Here is a 19,450-nt window from a genome sequence, read left to right on the forward strand (position 1 = left end):
ATTTTGTGAGCAAATGGGCAAATTCGTATGGTCAGACAAAAGCTCCTACAGTATTGTTTTTCCCTTTCTCTTGGAGGAAAGAATTCTGTCTTCATATAAATTAGTTATATTTTGGGATGCTTTTAAAAAAAATTTCTTAGAGTGGTGGTAGGTGATCAAGGTTTTTTTTTTTTTTTTTAAATTAAAAGATACCTCGCTAAAATTTTAAATTCTAAAAATACGGTAATATACATCCTAAAAAACATTCTCGAAAACTCTCTCAAAAACACCGTGGTAGCGGGTGGAAGAAGAAAATGTTTTAAGATTTGGTAATTTTTTGTTTTTTTTTTATTTTTGTAAGCCATATTCTAAATTGTGTGTGTTTTTGAGTTATTGCAGTAGATTCTAAAAACAAAAATAGTTTTGAAAAACAAAGTACTAATTCATACAGACCCTCTATTTTGCAGTCATTGTGATATATAGAAGGTTTGTGAGCAAATGGGCAAATTCTTATGGTTCTGGGCTCTGAAGGAAAAAAAAGTAAGAAAATAAATGTTTATTTATAAAGTAAATCTTATATACGCTGACAGTATATAGCCTTACCACGATTAGATGCATGGTACATGAGCAAAATTTGCGATTTAAATTTAAATTCAGATGAGTTGCCATAAATGCAATGGTAATGATGTATACATTGTCAATAAATATTAAAAAAAATTAATCCTTGTTTATACTTGTGCAAAAATAATACTTCAGAATTAAGTTAAAACCTATTTAATGTGCAAATGGGTAACTCTTCAGGTATTAATCAAATAATGAGTTTCAACTAACTTTTATTAAGCTCTATAGTTTATAGTATGTTTATTATTATCCTTTTTTTCTAAGAAAAAGATGCAGTTCTCTAGTTAGTGTGTATATTGCAGCTAAAGATATTTATTATATCCAACAAACTAATTATTTGGATTGGTATTATTTGTAAAAGATTGTTTATTTGCATCACAAACATGTTTTTAAATTGACATTTTTTTCAATTATTTTTTATCTCACATACCTTATATTATAAACAGTATTATAATAATTATTTCAAATAATCTCCTATCTAAACACACACTGCTGAAGATCCCTTCAAGTCAATCGACGTTTCCTATAAAATAAAACTTAAATTATACAAAAACTAAATGCTCAGCAACTCCTAAACATTTGTACCAAACTCTTAAATTTAAATATTGAATGTATTAAATATTAAAAGAAAATTGGTCATTTCATTCAAACTTGTTTATCAGACTCTGATATTATGAATTATTTTCTTGAACATTTTGAAAGAAAAATGAATTATAGTGGAAATACTTGTTGATTTTGAGCATTCTCATGTACCAAACTTAGGGTAAGAATCGCATATATGCATATGCAATTAAGCTCCTTTTGAAGTTTTGTGCCTGTGGAAATTGGAAAATCAGCCAACTCCTCTTGTTTTCGTGATTCTATTTTTTGTCTCTTTGATGGAATCCCATGGTCAACTTTGTACAGCTCCTTTTTTTTTTTTAAACCAATATTCTAATGCTTTTGCAACTTGAAAAGGATTAAGGAGATCCCGAACCAAATCACACACAATTAATAACTGATCGATAGACTAAACAACCCCTTGCTTGAATCGTTTACCCCTAATTATGGATTAATTATCATCAAATGTCCAATCATCAGGCACTTGCCCAAATGAAGTGGAAACTATGGGATCGGCAGTTTACGAGCTTTTCACAGGTAACCAGAAAATGAAAAACACAAATCCGTTTATTTTTCTTCAAAGGGCATAGCAATCCCTTTTTTTTTCATAACGTAAAGATAATTCATCATAAATATATTTTATCACTAACATAAAGTAAGACAATTACTCCACATATATTCTGTTGTTATTAATCCAATATTAGGTAACATTTATAATTGGAAAACTTAATTCAAGAAGCTAGAAGCTTAATTAGTTATTCCCCAAAGCTATATATAATAGTATAAATCATATTAAACTCTGCCACATCTCTACCTGGAGAGGTGACCTATTCACCGGGTCACCGGTTTAACCACAAGTTGCATAATAGTTGTATTATATAATATAATAATATATTTTAAATTATAAAAATATCGACATTTTTTAAATTGATGCTTCAATTGATGGTAAGTGTGTAAACGAGTCTAATTAAGGCGAACACCCCTAGTATTTAAACTTGTTTGATTATTTTAACGAGTCCAAAATTTTGTTCAATAGTGGCTTGTTTATTTTGTCGAATTAAGTTTGAACAAGTTTTTTTTTTTTTTTTTAATCAAATTTGAATGTTATCGAATATAAAACATTGGGGTTAATTCCACTTTGTCCCCCTAAACTTTGGACGATTACCCACTTCAGTCTCTAAACTTCAAAATGGGACATTTAAGTCCCTAAACTTATACATACCTCCCAATTAAGGAAAATTGTTGACAGAATCCTGAATGCCGTTGGTGGTCGAAGTGTCCCATTTTATAAATTTAGGGATTTAAGTGTCTCATTTTATAAGTTTAGGGATTTAAGTGTTCCAATTTATAGGTTTTAGGGACTTAAGTGTCCCATTTTGAAGTTTAGGGAGTGAAGTGAGTAATCATCCAAAGTTTGGGGGGACAAAGTGGAATTAATCCTAAAATATTGTTCAACCTTGATTTGACTAGTTGACTAACTAAAATCGAGTCATAATTGACAGTTTAATTGATGACTGTTTATCGATTTATTGATTGAACTGTCGAGTCGTTTGACTGATCAACAGATTTATTGTTTAACCGATCTAATCAATGACTCAATCCAATCCTGTGATCAATTCATGAGTTGATGAATTTGACCACGGAGTCGGGCCGGATTCCATAACCACGGCTTAAATAAGAAACTAAGCGTGCATTTAGGTATAATCGTTGAATTCACCGATCTGATGATCTGACTACAATACTAGGCGAAGTGCCACTTACCTGCCTGAGGTGGCTGCTCATGAAGATGATTCTTGTTGCAATTCTTTTGGTTTCTCAGTTTGAGTCCTCTATTATAGGCCTTGACCCCTGAGCAGCGACAACCTTTTATCATTTTTTATTTTCTAAAGCTAAACATTTTCGCTTTCATTCTTCTTTGGGCATCTTTGGTTTCAATTTTTTATTTCCCTTGCTTTTTTAAAGGTACAATATAATGACATGATACTGTACTAATAAAGAATAGTGTTCAAATTTTCAAAGTTGATCGTCACAAATTAAACCCTGCATGTGAAAACCATTAACTTAGGCCCTATTTGGTACTTGAGTTTTTTGCCAAGTTTATCTGCTACAAGTTTTTTAAAACTTTAGCTACAGTAAACTCAAAAAACTTTTTAAAGTTTTTAAACTATACACTTCAAAATATTCAAAAATTTATATACTTCAAAATTTTTTAAAAAATTTATACAGTGAGTTACAATAAAGTTTTAGACAAACATTCAAAAAACTCGCTTGCCAAACGGGGCCTTAGTTGGCTGATAAACTGCAAGGCATGACAAAAACCTCTCCTCACTTTTATTAAATCATTCAAGCTTTTGTTAGTTTTCATTATTTTATACTAATACAACTTGTGCAGTCGCCAAAAAAGGCATTTATGGGAACAACTTTTCATATCTTTCCTCAAAATACTTTTTTCTGATTTGAATTGATTTTGTTACCAAACACTCAATCTCAAGGGATGTCAGTGTAATTTTACAAATCTCAAAAAATGTCCATGAAATAGATAAAAAAACTCAAGAGAGGTTTCTAAAATGATCCCTTTGCTTTAAAGTTAATTCCGACATATTTCAAAGTAAAGTTTTATTTAAATCTAATAAAAGACAACTCGTTTTTTTCCTCTCTATCTTCCTAAGTTCTCATCCTCTCTCATGTTTTTTCATGCAAACAAATGTGATAAGAAGTTGAAGCAGAAATTTTTTTTCCTTCTTCAAAAGTCACAAACTAATAAATAATATTAATTAATTAGGAAGAAATCAACATGCACCGAGCAGCCAGTGCTAAATCATGTGCCATAGCTACCTGATTCCCGTACAAGCAAGCAGCTGTAGATGTGGTTGGAGTTATTTGGTAAGCCAACGTCTTTGTGGTTGGAGTTGGCGTACATCCCGTACAAGCAGCTGTAGATGTAGAAATTGAGGCACTACTGTTGTGTTTGATAAAATCAGAGTTTGGAATCTAAAATTTGAATTCATTAAATTATTAAATTATTAAGTATTAAATCTAATATATTTAGATGTATATCATATTAAGTGAAATAGCTTATCACTTAATTTTGGGAGCAAATTTTGCCTAATAAATTTAGTACCACTTAATTAATTTAGATGTTCAATTTTTAGTTGTTAAACGGTTTGAATATATTAAAATTTAAATTCATTAAATTTAAGTGCTGAACTGAGTTATCAAAAATGTTATTAATGTTCAAGAACAGCAGAGAAACCACATCCAAAGTTAGTACCAATCACCTTCGTTTGTTTGGACTTCGAGCTAATATCAGAAACCTCTCCTGTGGTTTCTCTTGATATCACCTAATACTCCTAAAGATTTTAAAAATATCGCTTACCTCTCTTACTTTTGTTATTTGTGTAACAAAAATTTCAAAAATTCTAAACTACCCTTTTGCTTATTTTGTTGAATAAAAATACTCATAAACCATTTTGTTTACTCAAAAAAAAAAATCATCACCTGAAAAATAATTTCTAATAGTACCACCACACCACGAGGTTATAATCCATAAAAATATAAATGTGAAAAATAAAAAAGATATTTGTAAAGAAATAAATTAGCACTAATTGAATCCTATTACATCATCAAGAAGAAATATGGAGCATTTGTTTCACTTGCTGATGGATCAAATGACGCCATAAACTATGTAAGATACTAAGTTGAAAGAAAGCATCCAATTGATAATGACGCCAAATTAGATCTGCATTACATTGGACTTAGTCAATTATGTAGGGCTGGTTTTTCTCAGAATTTATAAGACAACAACAATTCTCAACTTCCAGAAATGGCCGTAAGTCGCGGATACGAAAACACGCCTTTGAAATGAATCGTTTCCTGAATCGATAATCACCTTTCCATTATTTCAGGGTCAATATCCATCTGCCGGAGGACCTAATAGTGACCACCGCTGGACGAAAACCAGGCGCAAAAATTAGAATAAGTTGAGAATATTCGTGAGCGGATCGAACGTGTTTGGATTGGAAATTATTTGAAATAATTTTTTATAAAAAAATATTTTAATATTTTTTAATACAATGTATATGAGATTAAAAAAATAGATAAAACATACGTTTATGATACAATTAAATAAAATTATTTTTCTTTTTTTCTTGGAGAAAATAATTCTATTTCCAGTCTTCAATTTTCATATGTAGAAGTTTTGTGAGCAAATGGGCAGTTCTTCCGGTTATGGGTTCTGAAGACAAAAAGGAAGCAAATAATAGTGCAGACTTGAGTTAAAAACTGTTTAATGTGCCAATGGGTATCTCTTCGGGTAATTAATCAAATAATAAGAGCAAAACTGCATAATAGCTGTATTATATAATATAATAATATATTTTAAATTATAAAAATAATGACATTTTTTAAGTTGATGCTTCGACCGACGGTTAGTGTATAAATGTGTTTAATCAAGGCGAATACCCTAGTATTTAAACTTGTTTGATTATTTTAACGAGTTCGAAATTTTATTCAATACTGGCTTGTTTATTCTGTCGAATTGAGTTTGAACAAATTTTTTTCTATCGAATATAAAACAATGTTCAAACTTAATTTGACTAGTTGACGAACTAAAATTGAACGAATGTTCACCAACCAAACTTGATTTGAATATTGAGTAGTTTGGTTAATGCTTTAGTGCTAATTGACAGTTTAATTGATAACTATTTATCGATTCATTGATTGAACTGTCGAGTCGTTAACTGATCAACAAATTTATTGTTTAATCAATCTAATCAGTGATCCAATCCAACCCTATGGCCGGTTCACGAGTCGATCGATTTGACGGCGGAGTCAGGCCGGACTTCATAACTATGGCATAAATAAGAAACTAGGAGCTCCTAATACCACAAAAAACAAAAAACAAAAAAACAAGAAACAAACAAGACGTACAGGTGTATCACATGCAATGTTAATGATCCAGGCCCCGCTGCGTCCTACCCTCACTAACCATCTAACGTAAAATAGAGGTGGAAGTAAAAACAATTCGTAAACGAAAAATATCACCCTGAATTTTCTTTTGTTGCATTAATGCAAAATGTTATAAAAAAAATGACCCTAATATTCAACTGCCTTCTGTATTTTGGATTTGGATTTGGATTTGGATTTTTGGAACTAGAATGCATGTTTTAGAAATCAAGTTCTCAAGAAGATTCATTATTGTTTTTATTTTGTACCCTCAGAGCAACTGATAAACACGTAAACTAGAGTAGAGGAGCCCATAATCAAATTCAAACAAAAATGGATAAAGAGTAATTTGGATTTCGAAGTTAAGAAAAGGAATAAAGAAAAGACAAGAGGCATGGAAGGTTCCGTTCTTTCATGTGTAAGCCTGTAAGGTCCTCTGCCTGACTTTTCTCCGCCAGCCAAATCCGACAGGGATTCATCAGAAATTCAGGACAAATAAATTAATGACTTTCTTACGGTCAATTGCCACAAATTAGTGTATGCAATATAAGGTGCCAAAAAAATTTTTTTTTTTTAAAAATTTGCGAAGGCATATATCTTCTATTCTTCGGTGAGTCCGAGTTGAGGTCCAAGTCCAAACCAAACCACATAGTTGTGGGTCTTTCCAATCTCCACCTCTCTTTCTGTCTTCTTTCTCTGAGAAAAAAGAGAGAGATCAAAGAGAGCGAGGGACTCTAGGGACAAAGAAGGGGGCTTTGCCTTTTTGGGGAGGAAGAAGAACTGAACCAATTAACATGGAAAGCATAAGTGGATGGCAAGTTCGTTTGTTAGGTGGAATTGCTTCATGGGTCGTTTTTTCTTCAATGCTAAACGTGACCGGCAAAATTAGATCTTTGACTCAACCTTGGGTTTCTCATCAAGTCATCTCCGGCACTCCCATTAGTCTCAAGATCCAGGTTTGCTTACCTCTGCAACCACCTCTCTCCGCCGGCCCCCCACCCCAAAAAAAAAAAGGCAAAAAAATCCGTTTTTTATGCATTATTGTTGTCTGGAAATATGCATTTTTGTTTAAAATTTTATGGGTTCTGATTATTTTGATTCTTTTTGGCAGAAATATCAGCATGGATTTTTGGATGGTTTGTTTACTGCGCTATCTTGTGTTGTTTCTGTGCCTTTCTACACTGCTTTTCTTCCCTTGCTTTTCTGGGTAAGCAGGTTTTTGATTTTATCTCTTTTCCTATGAAATTATACTGATTTTTATGCTTTTTGAGTACAAAGATCAGATTTTGTTTCCCTGTTGATTATAGCTTGGTTTTGTTAGTAGTTTGTATGGTAAGCGATATAGATGCATTCTCGAAATTTCGTTGGAATGAATGAGTTATGTTCATTGTCCTGTTGTAGAGTGGGCATTGCAAATTGGCTAGGCAGATGACTCTTTTGATGGCCTTCTGTGATTATATAGGGAATTGTATAAAGGTAATTGCTTTATATGTTGAATCATTCGTGCCATTCTGTTTTCTTCTGCAGCTTTTAGTCTTGATTCTGATTTGGCTGTGTATGTTTGTGATGGTTATGAATAACAGGATGTCGTTGCAGCTCCTAGGCCCAGTTCACCACCTGTAAGGAGAGTAACTGCCACAGAGGATGAGAAAGAAAATGCTATGGAATATGGATTGCCTTCTTCACATACTCTTAACACTGTCTGCTTGTCTGGGTATGAAGATTTCTGCATATCGTTTGCCACATTAGAGGATTATATTGTCTATATCGGTCATGAAACTGGCTAAAGAAGCTAAGTTGATTCTTTAAAAGAAGTACTGGCACTTTGTCTTGCTTCCTATCCTTGTGACAATTCCATGGAATTGATTAAACAACTACCTGAGTGCCATAACTACATCAACATTGTTATTGACTATACAGAACTGTTAAGTTTTCTAGTTGAAAAATGCTATGAATCTCTCTCTCTCTCTCTCTCAAGCAAGTCAAACCAGTAGGGCATGGTCTGTCAGTTAAGTCAAAAGGACACTCACTTGAAATCTATCCTAATAGTTTTACTAGTTACCAGAAGTTACGCATATCTTAATTAGCAATCTGCAGCTATAATGTTTACATAAGTCATATCTCACCAGTTGTTTCATATGTTATCCATGTAATCTGTTAAATAATTGATAATGGACAATGTAGTGCGGCTCGTATTAGTATTAGGATGTCTAGTGAGATGGTTAGCTTCATGTTTAATATTATGCTGCATTATTTAGTTTGTTGTTTTTATCTTTTTAATAGCTTTTTTTTTTTTTGATAAATCAGGTATCTTTTGCACTATGTCTTATCCTATGCTGAAATTAGTGATATCTGCACACAATTAGTTGGATTAGCCACCATCTGCTTGGTTGTTGGTCTCATTGGTCTGGGTAAGCTTCAATAGTTTCAGAAGTTATGTAATTGATATTAATTCTTACTTTATGTAACCTAAGGACACTGTTGTAGGAAGGATTTACCTTGGCATGCACAGCTTGATCGATGTCATTGGTGGTCTAATAATTGGCATGGGAGTCCTGGCAATATGGTTATCCATTCATGAATATATAGATGCTTTTGTAGTTTCAGAACAGAATGGTCAGTTACTCATCCCTTTTACTGATTTCAGAATTTTAAGGAAATATCTAAATATCTGTTTGGAAATCTCTGTCATTGTGAGTATTGTTAGCAAAACAATTTAAAGAATAACTAAAAAGGGTAAGCATTCCTGTACCTGGAGTTCATGTGTTTGATTTAAATTGATTAAATTGCTCCTGACTATGAATTATGGGGTTAGCAGAAGCAAAGTCGGATAATGGCTTTGCAAAGTTAGCAGTAAATTGAGACAGTGACATGAGACAAAAATGTAAAATAAATTGGTAATGGCCTAAGAATGGTGAACCTGATTGGGAACAATGAGAGCTTCTGAAAAAGGCTGGGCCTTGGCCTGATAAGCCAATCCCTTGCTTGAGATACTACCAGAGTAATGAGGTTAAGAATGATCTGCATTTATAAATTGGAAGTAAAAATAGCCTTAGCTATCCAGAATGATAAAGAAACTGCAACTGGATCTCAAAAAAAAAATGAAATTGTTATAGCATCTTGGATCAGACAGAAGTAGTTAAAGCATCATGGACATGCTAGCAAGTATAATTAAATTTTGGCCTTCCACAACAACAGAAGTCCTTGTTAAGCTTCTTTGATTTGATATTATAGATTAGAGGAAGAGGCTTATATTAGCTTTTAAACTGGCACAAAAGTTTAATCTGTATTCCTTTCTGTCTATTCCTTTTACTATGTTGAGGATCTTTTATTTAGATCATTTCTGGTTTGATGCCGATTTCTTGCAAAATGGGTTGGTTTGGATGGATCTAGACTTTGCATTGCACAGTACGTTGATACTGTTTGTGGTGCCAAGAAACCGTGTATTTTTAACTTATATTTGCAATTTTTTTGGTGAACTTTCTCTTAAATCTTCCAAAAATTTGTATGATTTCCAATTAGCCAAGATTACAACTAGTAGGCTGAAATTTTTTATAATTCATTAAATTGAAAAAGCAGTTGAAGAATAGAGAACTAATATTCATTCCTTGAACATCTCAGTAGCACTATGAGATAATGAAAGACATAGAAGAGGATGCCAAAATCTATTCTTTTTGGTGTCCATGGGCTTGAAATTAGGTATTGCGAGATTTGGGTTATCATCAAATTCTTCAATGTAGGATGTGGGAAATGATAAAAATGATATGACACACAAATAAAAGAAGGTGCATATTCAATCTGTGTTCAATGTTATTCACTGGTACTTGAAGGGCTCTGATTTTGATTCTTCAGTCTTACCTTTTATTGAATTCTTTTAGCTTGTGATAGTTTTGAATTTTGTTTCAGTTTCAACCTTCTGGACTGTCCTTAGCTTGTTGTTGCTGTTTGCTTACCCAACACCAGAGTTTGCAACTCCAAGTTTTGAGTATCACACAGCCTTCAATGGTGTTGCACTCGGAATAGTAAGGACTGCATATCTCATCAACTATTTGCTGCTTGTGAAATGTGAATCTGAAACTTTATTCTCTATTATGGTGTTAAACTTTGTCTTGCCAAAATAGGGAATCCAAGATTGTTTCCAAAATGTTTTTATGAAATTCCAGAAGAAACATAAACACTGACGATGAAAAAGGCAAATGCTGAGAAACTTGATGTGCTATTTTTTGTACTTTTTGGGTCGAGGGTAATTCCCAGTAAAATATATTGCTTCACGGGCATATCTCATGCAAGACTTTAATTCTTGTTTTTTGCCCTGAACGCTTATTTTTTTTATTGAGAATTTCGAGAGTTTCTGCCTCATCCAAATTTTATGTCAGAGATGCTTTTTCCCTTACACTATCCAATTTATGCTTTTGTCGTCCCCTCCCTTTACGCAGACATACACAAATGATAAAAAAAAAAGAAAAAAAGAAAGTCCTTGTGCAGTTGGAGATTGCTTATGAGATGTTAGTACCAATTAAAACTTGTACAGAGAAATTTTAGAGTTCCCCCCCGAAATGTTGGTTATGAGATTTGATGATCATTTAATCTATTACAGTTGGACTTTTTACTGGATACCTCCTGCAATAGGTCCCACAGTTTCCTGAGCCACCTCACTATCTGGGAGTGTAATACTTAAAAAGGAATGTAAAAGGGCTATTAACTGATCTATATGGTGGCCCAGATATAAAGTTTTTGTTCTTTTGAAATGCTTTTTTTTTAAAAAAATTATTTTCCATTATTGATTTTTTGCATTTTGTTTCCTAATATATGGTTTTTTCTTGAAATTTTTTCCAGTATTGGTTTTTCCATTATTAACTGATCCATTACTGTCTTGAGTTTTTAAAATTTAATATGATGCTACCATCCAGGTAATCGGGATCCAGCAGACTTATCATCATTTTCACCACGAAGATGTTCCACGCCTCTTTACATCTGATTTAGCTATTCTAGCATTTCTGGGTAGAGCTTTGGTTGGAATTCCCACTATACTGCTTGTAAAGTTTTGCAGTAAGGCTCTTGCCAAGTGGATTCTTCCCATAGTGGCTAATATCTTGGGCATCCCAGTTAAATCGACAAGCTACATCCCAACACTAAGTGTTTCTGCCATGAGTAAAAAGTCAGATGGGACAAGACAAGCAGGTTATCTACAGAAATTGTTCTTTTTCTCCCACCAGGAGACATTTGATGTTGACACTGGTATAAGGCTTCTTCAATATACTGGCCTTGCATGGTCTGTGGTGGATCTTGTTCCATATGTTTTCTTCCGTCTTGGCTTGTGACCACCATTCTTGTAGAATAGAAAGCCCCCTCATCTGTTTCCTCATTTTCTTGAGGCCCTTTTTGGGTATGATCAGGAATGTGTTTTTGTGTTTATATCATAGCCATCTGATATATTCATTGAACACTTTGTACAGTTTATGAATCCGTAATATGGAAAGGAGTACCTGCAGTTTTGCTACTGTTAAAGACTGAGGTTTTGTTTGATAAAAAACGTTAAAGCATTTATTTTGGAGTCAGTGGCTTCTTTGTAATGCTAACAATTAAAGGACTGATTCAGGCCAAGATTGTTAATTCATTAGTATTTACTTCGAAGTTGTGCGAATTGCATAAAGATTTTGAGCATTCTTGCTTGGTACAATTGCTTCCATTTCCATGTTGGATTCAGCCTTCTTTTTATTGGTATAACATTGGATAATTCAGCATTTTTAACCTTTAAGAATGCTGGAGAATCTTTAGCAGAGAATGGTGAAATGAAAACTTGTCAGCTTTCAGCATTTTAACCATACTCAGATCGCTTTTGACTTCGGGGAGTTAAAGCTGGCTTCTTGTAATCATGGTTACCTTCAGTTTCCGCTTTTCATCATCTTCAAGAAAGTTTGAGCACCTATTCTTTTCAGCTTTGATTGGGATTCGTCATTGGTCCTCTGCAAATTCACTGTTTGCCAGTTGATTCGGAGACGGGGCACCATGAAGGAGCAACTAGTACATCTTCAAGCTATAGTAGCGATTTCCAAAGAGAGCCATGGCAGAGCTCTGCCGAGCCTGCAGGGTCAACGATGAAACAACTGATCGCCTGAATCTCACTCCTCTTTTCATGTATTCCTCCTCGCCGGTTTTAATTGAATTCCTTCAACGGTCAATTCACTGGTAAATCCTGCTGCTATTAATCAACAAGTTAAATTGACCTTCATACAAATGCCCGCATTTCAGTAACAACTAACATGGAAATTGCTGTTATTTGATTATGTTCAGATGTCCAAAATAATGTTATATTTTTGGTTGCTGCAGATGTTTGTTGAAATGCCTGAAAGTAGATTCTAATAGGAGGCTGTTCCTATTTTCTGATCATATAATTTGGAATTTAGACCTGTTAAGCATGAAGGAAACAAGAAAACGTTTAAAAATGCTACATTGGGTGTAAAAGTTGGAGCTCTTCATTGACTAAGTCCAGTGTCCATCACCATCAACTGGGATGAGGATGAGTGAAGGTGAGAAGATTGTATTCGGATCTCACCCATTGTCAGGTTTTCAGAAGATGTAAAGGCTCAGCACAGAAGTTTGTTTAACGAGAGATTTTGCTCTTTCATGTTTTTTAAGATGCAAAACTAAAACAGATATTGTTCATTTATGTGAGAAAGGGGAAGTGTAGAAGGAAACACATGCGCAGATTTTTTTTAAGCAAAACTATTTGTGTAGAGGAGCAGCAAAATATGTTGAGGGTGTAAAAGAATCTACTAGGGCCGCGGGGTGGGGGGGGGTTTCGTTTTGATTTTCCTACCTTTTTGGTGTACAAAATGGTTAGTCCTTTTGTCTCCACTAGCCAAAGAAAAGACAGCTTTTGGATAGATTGTAGCCATGAGTAGTAGTTTTAGTGTTCTTATTTGCCTTAGGTCTAAAGAAATGGTTGTTGGCATTAGAGAGAATTTAGTTCTTTCCAATTACAATTCTGTGGCACATTTCTGTTAAGATTTTATCTCACATACATTGAAATGTTGCATAAGAAGGTGATGCAGGTTTTTGATGGTTGCAGTAACACGGGCTGACAATCATGGTTTATGAGGGGACCTGTTAGTTCAGAGTTGCAGATGTTAGTCTGGAAGCCCATATAGTTGCTGAAAGGAAGGTACTCTCTCGTGGCTCAATTAATACGCAGTAGAGCCTTCTTTAATTAGCAAATATTGGAGTTTATGCATTCCTCTTGCCTCCTAGCCCACTCAAATGTTTATGGAACTTCTGAAACATTTTCTTTTTTCCCTTCTCGCAATTGGAAGATTTAATATGGTTCTGCATCTTGCTTGCTTTCATTGGAATACGGTTTAATGTGCTACAACTGCAGAAATCATTGCATCCCAGCTTTCTGCATCACTTGAAAGCTGAGTCATGCCATCTTTTGTTGAACTTCAATGGCATATTTGTTTGTCCTTTAAGCACCTTCTCAACACGAATATGAGCGTTCTTATGTGTGCACTTTCACCAGTTAGATGTGTTTTTAGCTGTCCGTGATGATATTGGCAGCAATGCTATCTATGCCTGCATGGAAGCCTGTTGAAATTGGGAGTATTACATCGCCACCACGAGCCTCTGAATCTGGTTGTTCGTATTGTGTTGCATTTTCCCGAGTCTTGGGTAGAAAGGCCATTTTATTGTTTATCTGAAAACCATGCTCATTTGGGTCCTCCCATTGCAGATTATTTTTACCGACATGTAAGATCCTTGGAAGCACCTAACTGTGCTGACACTTGCCCCTGTATGTTTCTCAGGTATGCCTTTCTTTTGGGTCATAAACTTGGAATGTTAATCAATAAAATTTGAATTCAGCATCAGGTTTTCTAAATTCATTGCATTTTGAACAAAACCAATCACTAGAAAGCAGACTAACCTTTTTATTTCATTGCCTCCTTGAAGGAAAGTTACAACAGAGTAAAGGAAAAAGGAGAACGTCAATTACATATAGACTATAACTATCAAACCCATATGGATAGGAGCTGGAACAACTTAGCTGCGTCCCAGTCTACCCTTCATGACATGCCTTCTTAAACCTGGAATATGGATATTTGAGATGTAATCTTTCCAGTCTATGTTCTCCACATCAAATCCAAACTTCCTTCTTTCTTCTTTAGACATATACCCCATCAACAAGTGCGTGTTACTGTTGTCAAACCTGGCATTTTTTTTTTTGTTTTGCTGTTAATCTCAAAGCTAAGTCACACATATAGTTGCATAACTGTAAGTTGGAAAAAATTACCTTCCGCCGTAGAAAGTGTATGGCTCATACAGATTGGCCAAGTATTCTGCTTGCTCCACTGATTTTCTGCAGATGCTTTCGAGCTTTCCGGACATCTTTCCACCTGGGTGAGGGCTAGCTGCTAGACCACTTCTGCTGATTGCATCTCTCCTAAGGTGAGTGGAAAAATCTTCCATAGACCTGAATAGCTCCATTTTCGGGACACGAATTGGTTTCCCTTTCGAATCAAAGCATGGGGAGGAATTGAAATGCTCGTAAAGCAATGTTGCAAGATCCTTGAAAACTAGAGGGTTGACCACAGATGAAGCAATCTGATAGATATTACTTCCTGATTTTCCAGCTTCCCCGTGCTTTGCCATGGCTGCTAAAATGGCGTTAACGACCATATCTGCTGGAACCTAGATAAAAGCCCTTTGTCATGACAAATGATGTTGAAACATAGCTAATCAATTAGGCTTACAAGTTCTGGATTTGCAAACAGTCTACTCACAACATCAAGGACACCATTGGGGTCTGCCAGAAACCCCGAAAGCTGCCCTTTTCCATAGTACAGGAGAACAGGATCCATCATCCTGAATGGACAGTTCTAGTTTAATCTTGAGTGTCGCATAAATTTTTCCATCCATTTGAAATTTTAGGTTATTCAGTGACATATAGTATCAAACCTGCTTCCTTCAATCCATCCTGGAAATGGTTCCCTGTAAGTGCTCTCGATAACACTCGGTCGAATGATCACAACTGGAATGTCACCTCTTAAACTATCAATCATCATTTCTCCCATAGCTTTTGTGAACACGTACGTGTCTTGCCATCCAAATTTGTTTGCCCTGAAAATTGTAACGAAGATTGATACATATTTCAGCTTGTTCTTTAACCTAATCAGACGCAATCTGGTGAAGTTTTTTCGTTGATTACCTCTCTAGACCAAGACTCTTCATCCTTTGAGCCAAAACGCTATCATCAATAGCTTGTTTTGATTCTATAACTAACTTTATCTCATCTTCAACATTCAAGGTGGGGAGGAATATGCAGTCTGCTCCAAAGAGGAGACTCTCTCTTGCTATACTCTCACCAGCAGAAAATGGCTTCTCCATAACTGTTCCTTGTCGCCGCCCATTAACGTAAGCTGCAGGCAAGAAGAGCAAGAGTTTAAATTGACATTGCCTAGGATTAGGAAAGAGTACGTACTTGATTGCATGGCCTTTCCCTACTTGCCTGTAGACACTTGCAAGAAGAGCTGAATTCTGTGGCATTGTTTGGCAAAGCTCATCAACCGGCTCGGTCCGCCAGTGTTTATATCGAGGGCAACATCATACCTTCAGTGTCGTGAACCTCCAAATGTCAATATTGATCATGATCTATGTTTCAAACTCTGGTCCAAAATGTAAAGTTCATCTCACCTTTCATCAAAAGTTGTATTAGCTGCAGAATTGACAATTATATCAACCTCTTTGGCCAGCATATGGGTTGTATCTTCATCTAACCCAAGATTAGCTTCGCAGACATTTCCAATTACGGGAACTATCTTGCTCAGCATAAACGCCTGGTAGGATTTCCCGTAAGTTTGCCTGAGACACTCGAAAAGTTCCGCCTCGATAATCTATGTATTGATGCAACCATAGTTTAGAAGCACAGACCAACAATTGTGATGTGAGAATTAGGAGAAGGGAAACTTAATTTAGTAACGAAGTGAGCAAAATATGATCAAATCAAAATGATTACGACCCACTTCATTTTTCACTCTCTCGATGGCAACCTCCTTGTTCTTTGCCTTGATCAAGATGTATATCTTGTGGACATCTGGTGCTGTCCTTAGTATCTTTTCTACAAGAACTGCAATTTTTTGAAGGAGAACCAAGAAACAGATGCTGGTTGGTTGGTTAGTGATACAACTATGTGAAATTACGTAAAGCCACAGTCGTCGACCAACTAAGGAAGACATGAATCAATTCACATGCATATATATACCTTTTCCTAGAAATCCAGTAGCTCCAGTAACAAGGAACGTTTTCCCTCCGAGAAAGTTGGTGATCCCAATTCCATCTGCAGGCCTTTCCACGAGGGAGGTTGAAGTTCCATGACTATAAGGAACCAAATCCTTCACCTCAATCTCCGTCTGAGTGCTACCATTTGGAGCAAAACTCAAGCTGGTTTCCATGAGAGCTGCCCCTTGATCTGCATTCATCAAAGTTGACGACCTTTCTGTGATCAACGACGACGATCCACTGGACTTGATGGCTTTTTTGCCACTTTGGCAACACACATTCACTTTCTTTTTCACCTTCAACGAGCAACCTCCGCCGAGCTTATTATTTGACAACCTCACGGTATTGTTTGATGTAATATTGAAGGCGGAACTCAGAGATGAAGCCTCCATTATTAGTTCAAAGGTGATGAAAAGATCAAAAGAAAATTGTTAATGAGTATGGAGATTGAGGTGCAATGTTGGTTTACAACTCCCTTTTCGTTTCCACAAAAGAAAAGAATAGTACCAGTCAACAAACTAGCTTCTACAAGATAATGGCTCGGTTTGTACTTTGTAGTAATTTATAAGATGGGATAAAAAGAGTGAGAGAACATCGATGATGAACAAAGATGGTTGAGAGAAGTTTTCTAGGCGAGAGAGGAGATAGGAGTTAGAATCTTAGAGAATACAGACTGAATTGGCTATCTTTTAGCCACCCTAGCTAGCTACTTCACACTCGACACTTGTTACAGATGGCTCAGAGATCGGCAACTTTTTCTGGCCTTTTCCTATTTGGTTCCTCATCAAATTTAGAGAACTCTGGAAAATGCAAGACACAAAGGGTGTGAGAACAACCGTAGTGATCGGAGAATGGAAGCGTGATTTGGTTGAGGTAGGGATGGGGGATTCAATGCATGCAAACTGCCCCCAACTTTTTGTAACATCTAATATGGAGCCCCTCATCAATTGGTTTTCTGGAATTTGATTAAAATGACAAGATAATTGGGCAAAAATGTCATCCATTGTCTTCGTTTTCCTAAACTGTAAACTTCGAAAATTTTAGCTGTTGTGCCTACTTTTGCATTGTAACTAGGTCACCTCTAATATTCACCTACAATAATATCACAACCATTCGTTTCCTACCCAAGCTTATGTAGTGAATGAGTTGCATAAATTTCTGGATATAGGTCATACTCACATCAAAGCAACTAGTTATCAATGGATTTTAGACCGAGAGGAGATGGGAATTATAAACTTGAGAGAAACCACATAATGGCTTTCTTTTTGCCACTGTATTCGCACGTTATCAATGGCCAAGACGGGGGAATTTATCCTCCTTCAACATATGTTTAAAAAATGTGGAACGACGAAAGTGAGAAAAAGGGTATGACAGAGCGAGAAGAGTAGTAATCAAGGGTCATAAAATCAATGTTATCTACACTATATATTATTAAAGTATCTTGAATGGTTTACCGATGAGAGTTTCTTACTTTTTTTGATTTACCTAATATGTCCAAATTTATAGAAATGTTAGTTTGAGGGTAAAATTGAGTATTATGGACAATTAAGACAATACCGAAGTTTACAATTTGGCTAAAATTTAAACTTTATTAATCTCCTCCTCCTTGTATTTCTATTTTTAATTTGTACATAATTCTTACTCTTACGCTCGATAAGTAGTCTCTTAATTTATACTAACTTATAAGACGTCTTTTACTTTGTATGTTTATATGTTTTTCAAGAAGCACTCTAGGTCCATTTTCCAACTTAGAATGTTAGTTATGATGCTTATGCAATTAGTTAGTAGATTAGTACTACCAATGATCAATCAGCGTATAAATGGCCATATGATATGGATTTTCTATTATCTCACTGCATTAGTACTATCCTTAAATGGATAGTAACTTATATATTGCATGAATTGCCAAACCTATGTATGGTTTCAATCAATTTTGTTTTGACACAATTATAGCTAACTAATTCCTATCTTTAAATAGAGTGTCCCGCCTAAATCTCATTAGTCAATAAATGTAATTAAAATTACAAACATATACGACTACTTTTTTTTTTTTGCTGACGGAGTGGGTGTCTGGGTCAATCCTTGCGGGGCCCGACTAATCCCATTCCGGCCCGGGAGGAGAGGCCCCATCCCCCCGAACACGATAACCACGGAACTCGGACCATTGCGGGCACTGGACACCAGATCCTAAGGAGGCTTGCTGAGACCAACCGAGTTACCCATGAGGGGCAGACAATTTGGTGGGAGGCAATGGTTGAACCCCTGACCTCCCACCCCACCAGGAGAGGCGGTGGCCACTGAGTCTCTTTTTTTTTTTTTTTTGAAAGATTAATTTGCTACCCGTCAATTCTTTTGATTATTTAATTCCACTTTGCTGCGACGCAATTGTGATTCAAGTAAATATGAATATATTATGAGAGATAAAGTCAATACATTTCTTTAAAAGCATGACTGCTGACTTATAAAGAATTACTTGATTTGTTTAATTCCCAATCAGAAAAATTTATACATCTTATGGTGTAGATGATAATCATTTTATTCCCTTTTCCGATGAGCGAAATGATCCGTCATTCAACAAATATGATGTATTCGACCAAAAAAGAAAAAAGGTATAAAGATATAGTAACAACAATATATGTCAAACATGGGTTTTTTTTTTTTGCCTTTATTTACTTTGATTGAGAATAATTTAAATATGGAAAAATTATTTTCTTCTGACGTCATTATAGCTTTTATAGCTTTCAAGTTCCAAATATTGCAGATTGAAGGAAGAAAATTTTCTTTCAGATTTTGAATATAAGATCAACATAGGGCATATTAACGGCTGATATTATTTAAGCAATGTAGCAAAATGTTAACGCAAGAGCGTTTGTAGTCCAACGGTTAGGATAATTGCCTTCCAAGCAATAGACCCGGGTTCGACTCCCGGCAAACGCATCGTTTTTGTTTAATTTTTTTGGCAACATTAGCTCACTTTTCCTTGAATTCAGCAACACCAATACCGATTATTTTCCATTAAAAACAAAAAATGTAC

The 19,450-nt window shown here is 35.2% G+C and overlaps 2 protein-coding genes and 1 non-coding gene across 3 annotated transcripts; 2 read left to right on the top strand and 1 right to left on the bottom strand.

Annotated features, from left to right (window-relative positions):
• Window positions 1-6,560: 6,560 nt before the first annotated feature.
• LOC113694772 (lipid phosphate phosphatase delta) lies at window positions 6,561-11,652 on the top strand. Its single transcript, XM_027213634.2, has 8 exons — window positions 6,561-7,100; window positions 7,256-7,351; window positions 7,546-7,620; window positions 7,728-7,858; window positions 8,452-8,555; window positions 8,632-8,760; window positions 10,051-10,166; window positions 11,055-11,652. Exons 1-8 carry the CDS (start codon window positions 6,939-6,941, stop codon window positions 11,463-11,465), a joined length of 1,224 nt encoding a protein of 407 aa, XP_027069435.1. The 5' UTR covers window positions 6,561-6,938; the 3' UTR covers window positions 11,466-11,652.
• A 2,393-nt stretch (window positions 11,653-14,045) lies between these two features.
• On the bottom strand, window positions 14,046-16,808 carry LOC113696955 (fatty acyl-CoA reductase 2, chloroplastic-like). The gene is made up of 9 exons (XM_072056360.1): window positions 16,400-16,808; window positions 16,161-16,264; window positions 15,832-16,031; window positions 15,647-15,747; window positions 15,347-15,557; window positions 15,097-15,258; window positions 14,922-15,003; window positions 14,432-14,829; window positions 14,046-14,347 (listed from the first exon to the last, which is right to left on the bottom strand). The coding sequence occupies exons 1-9, from the start codon at window positions 16,806-16,808 to the stop codon at window positions 14,182-14,184; spliced, it is 1,833 nt and encodes a 610-aa protein (XP_071912461.1). The 3' UTR covers window positions 14,046-14,181.
• A 2,473-nt stretch (window positions 16,809-19,281) lies between these two features.
• TRNAG-UCC (transfer RNA glycine (anticodon UCC)) lies at window positions 19,282-19,353 on the top strand. Its single transcript has one exon. It is a non-coding gene; the product is annotated as a tRNA-Gly (tRNA).
• The last annotated feature ends 97 nt before the right edge of the window (window positions 19,354-19,450 follow it).

This window comes from Coffea arabica, chromosome 6e (genome assembly GCF_036785885.1).
Source record: "Coffea arabica cultivar ET-39 chromosome 6e, Coffea Arabica ET-39 HiFi, whole genome shotgun sequence".
NCBI classification, from domain to species: domain Eukaryota; kingdom Viridiplantae; phylum Streptophyta; class Magnoliopsida; order Gentianales; family Rubiaceae; genus Coffea; species Coffea arabica.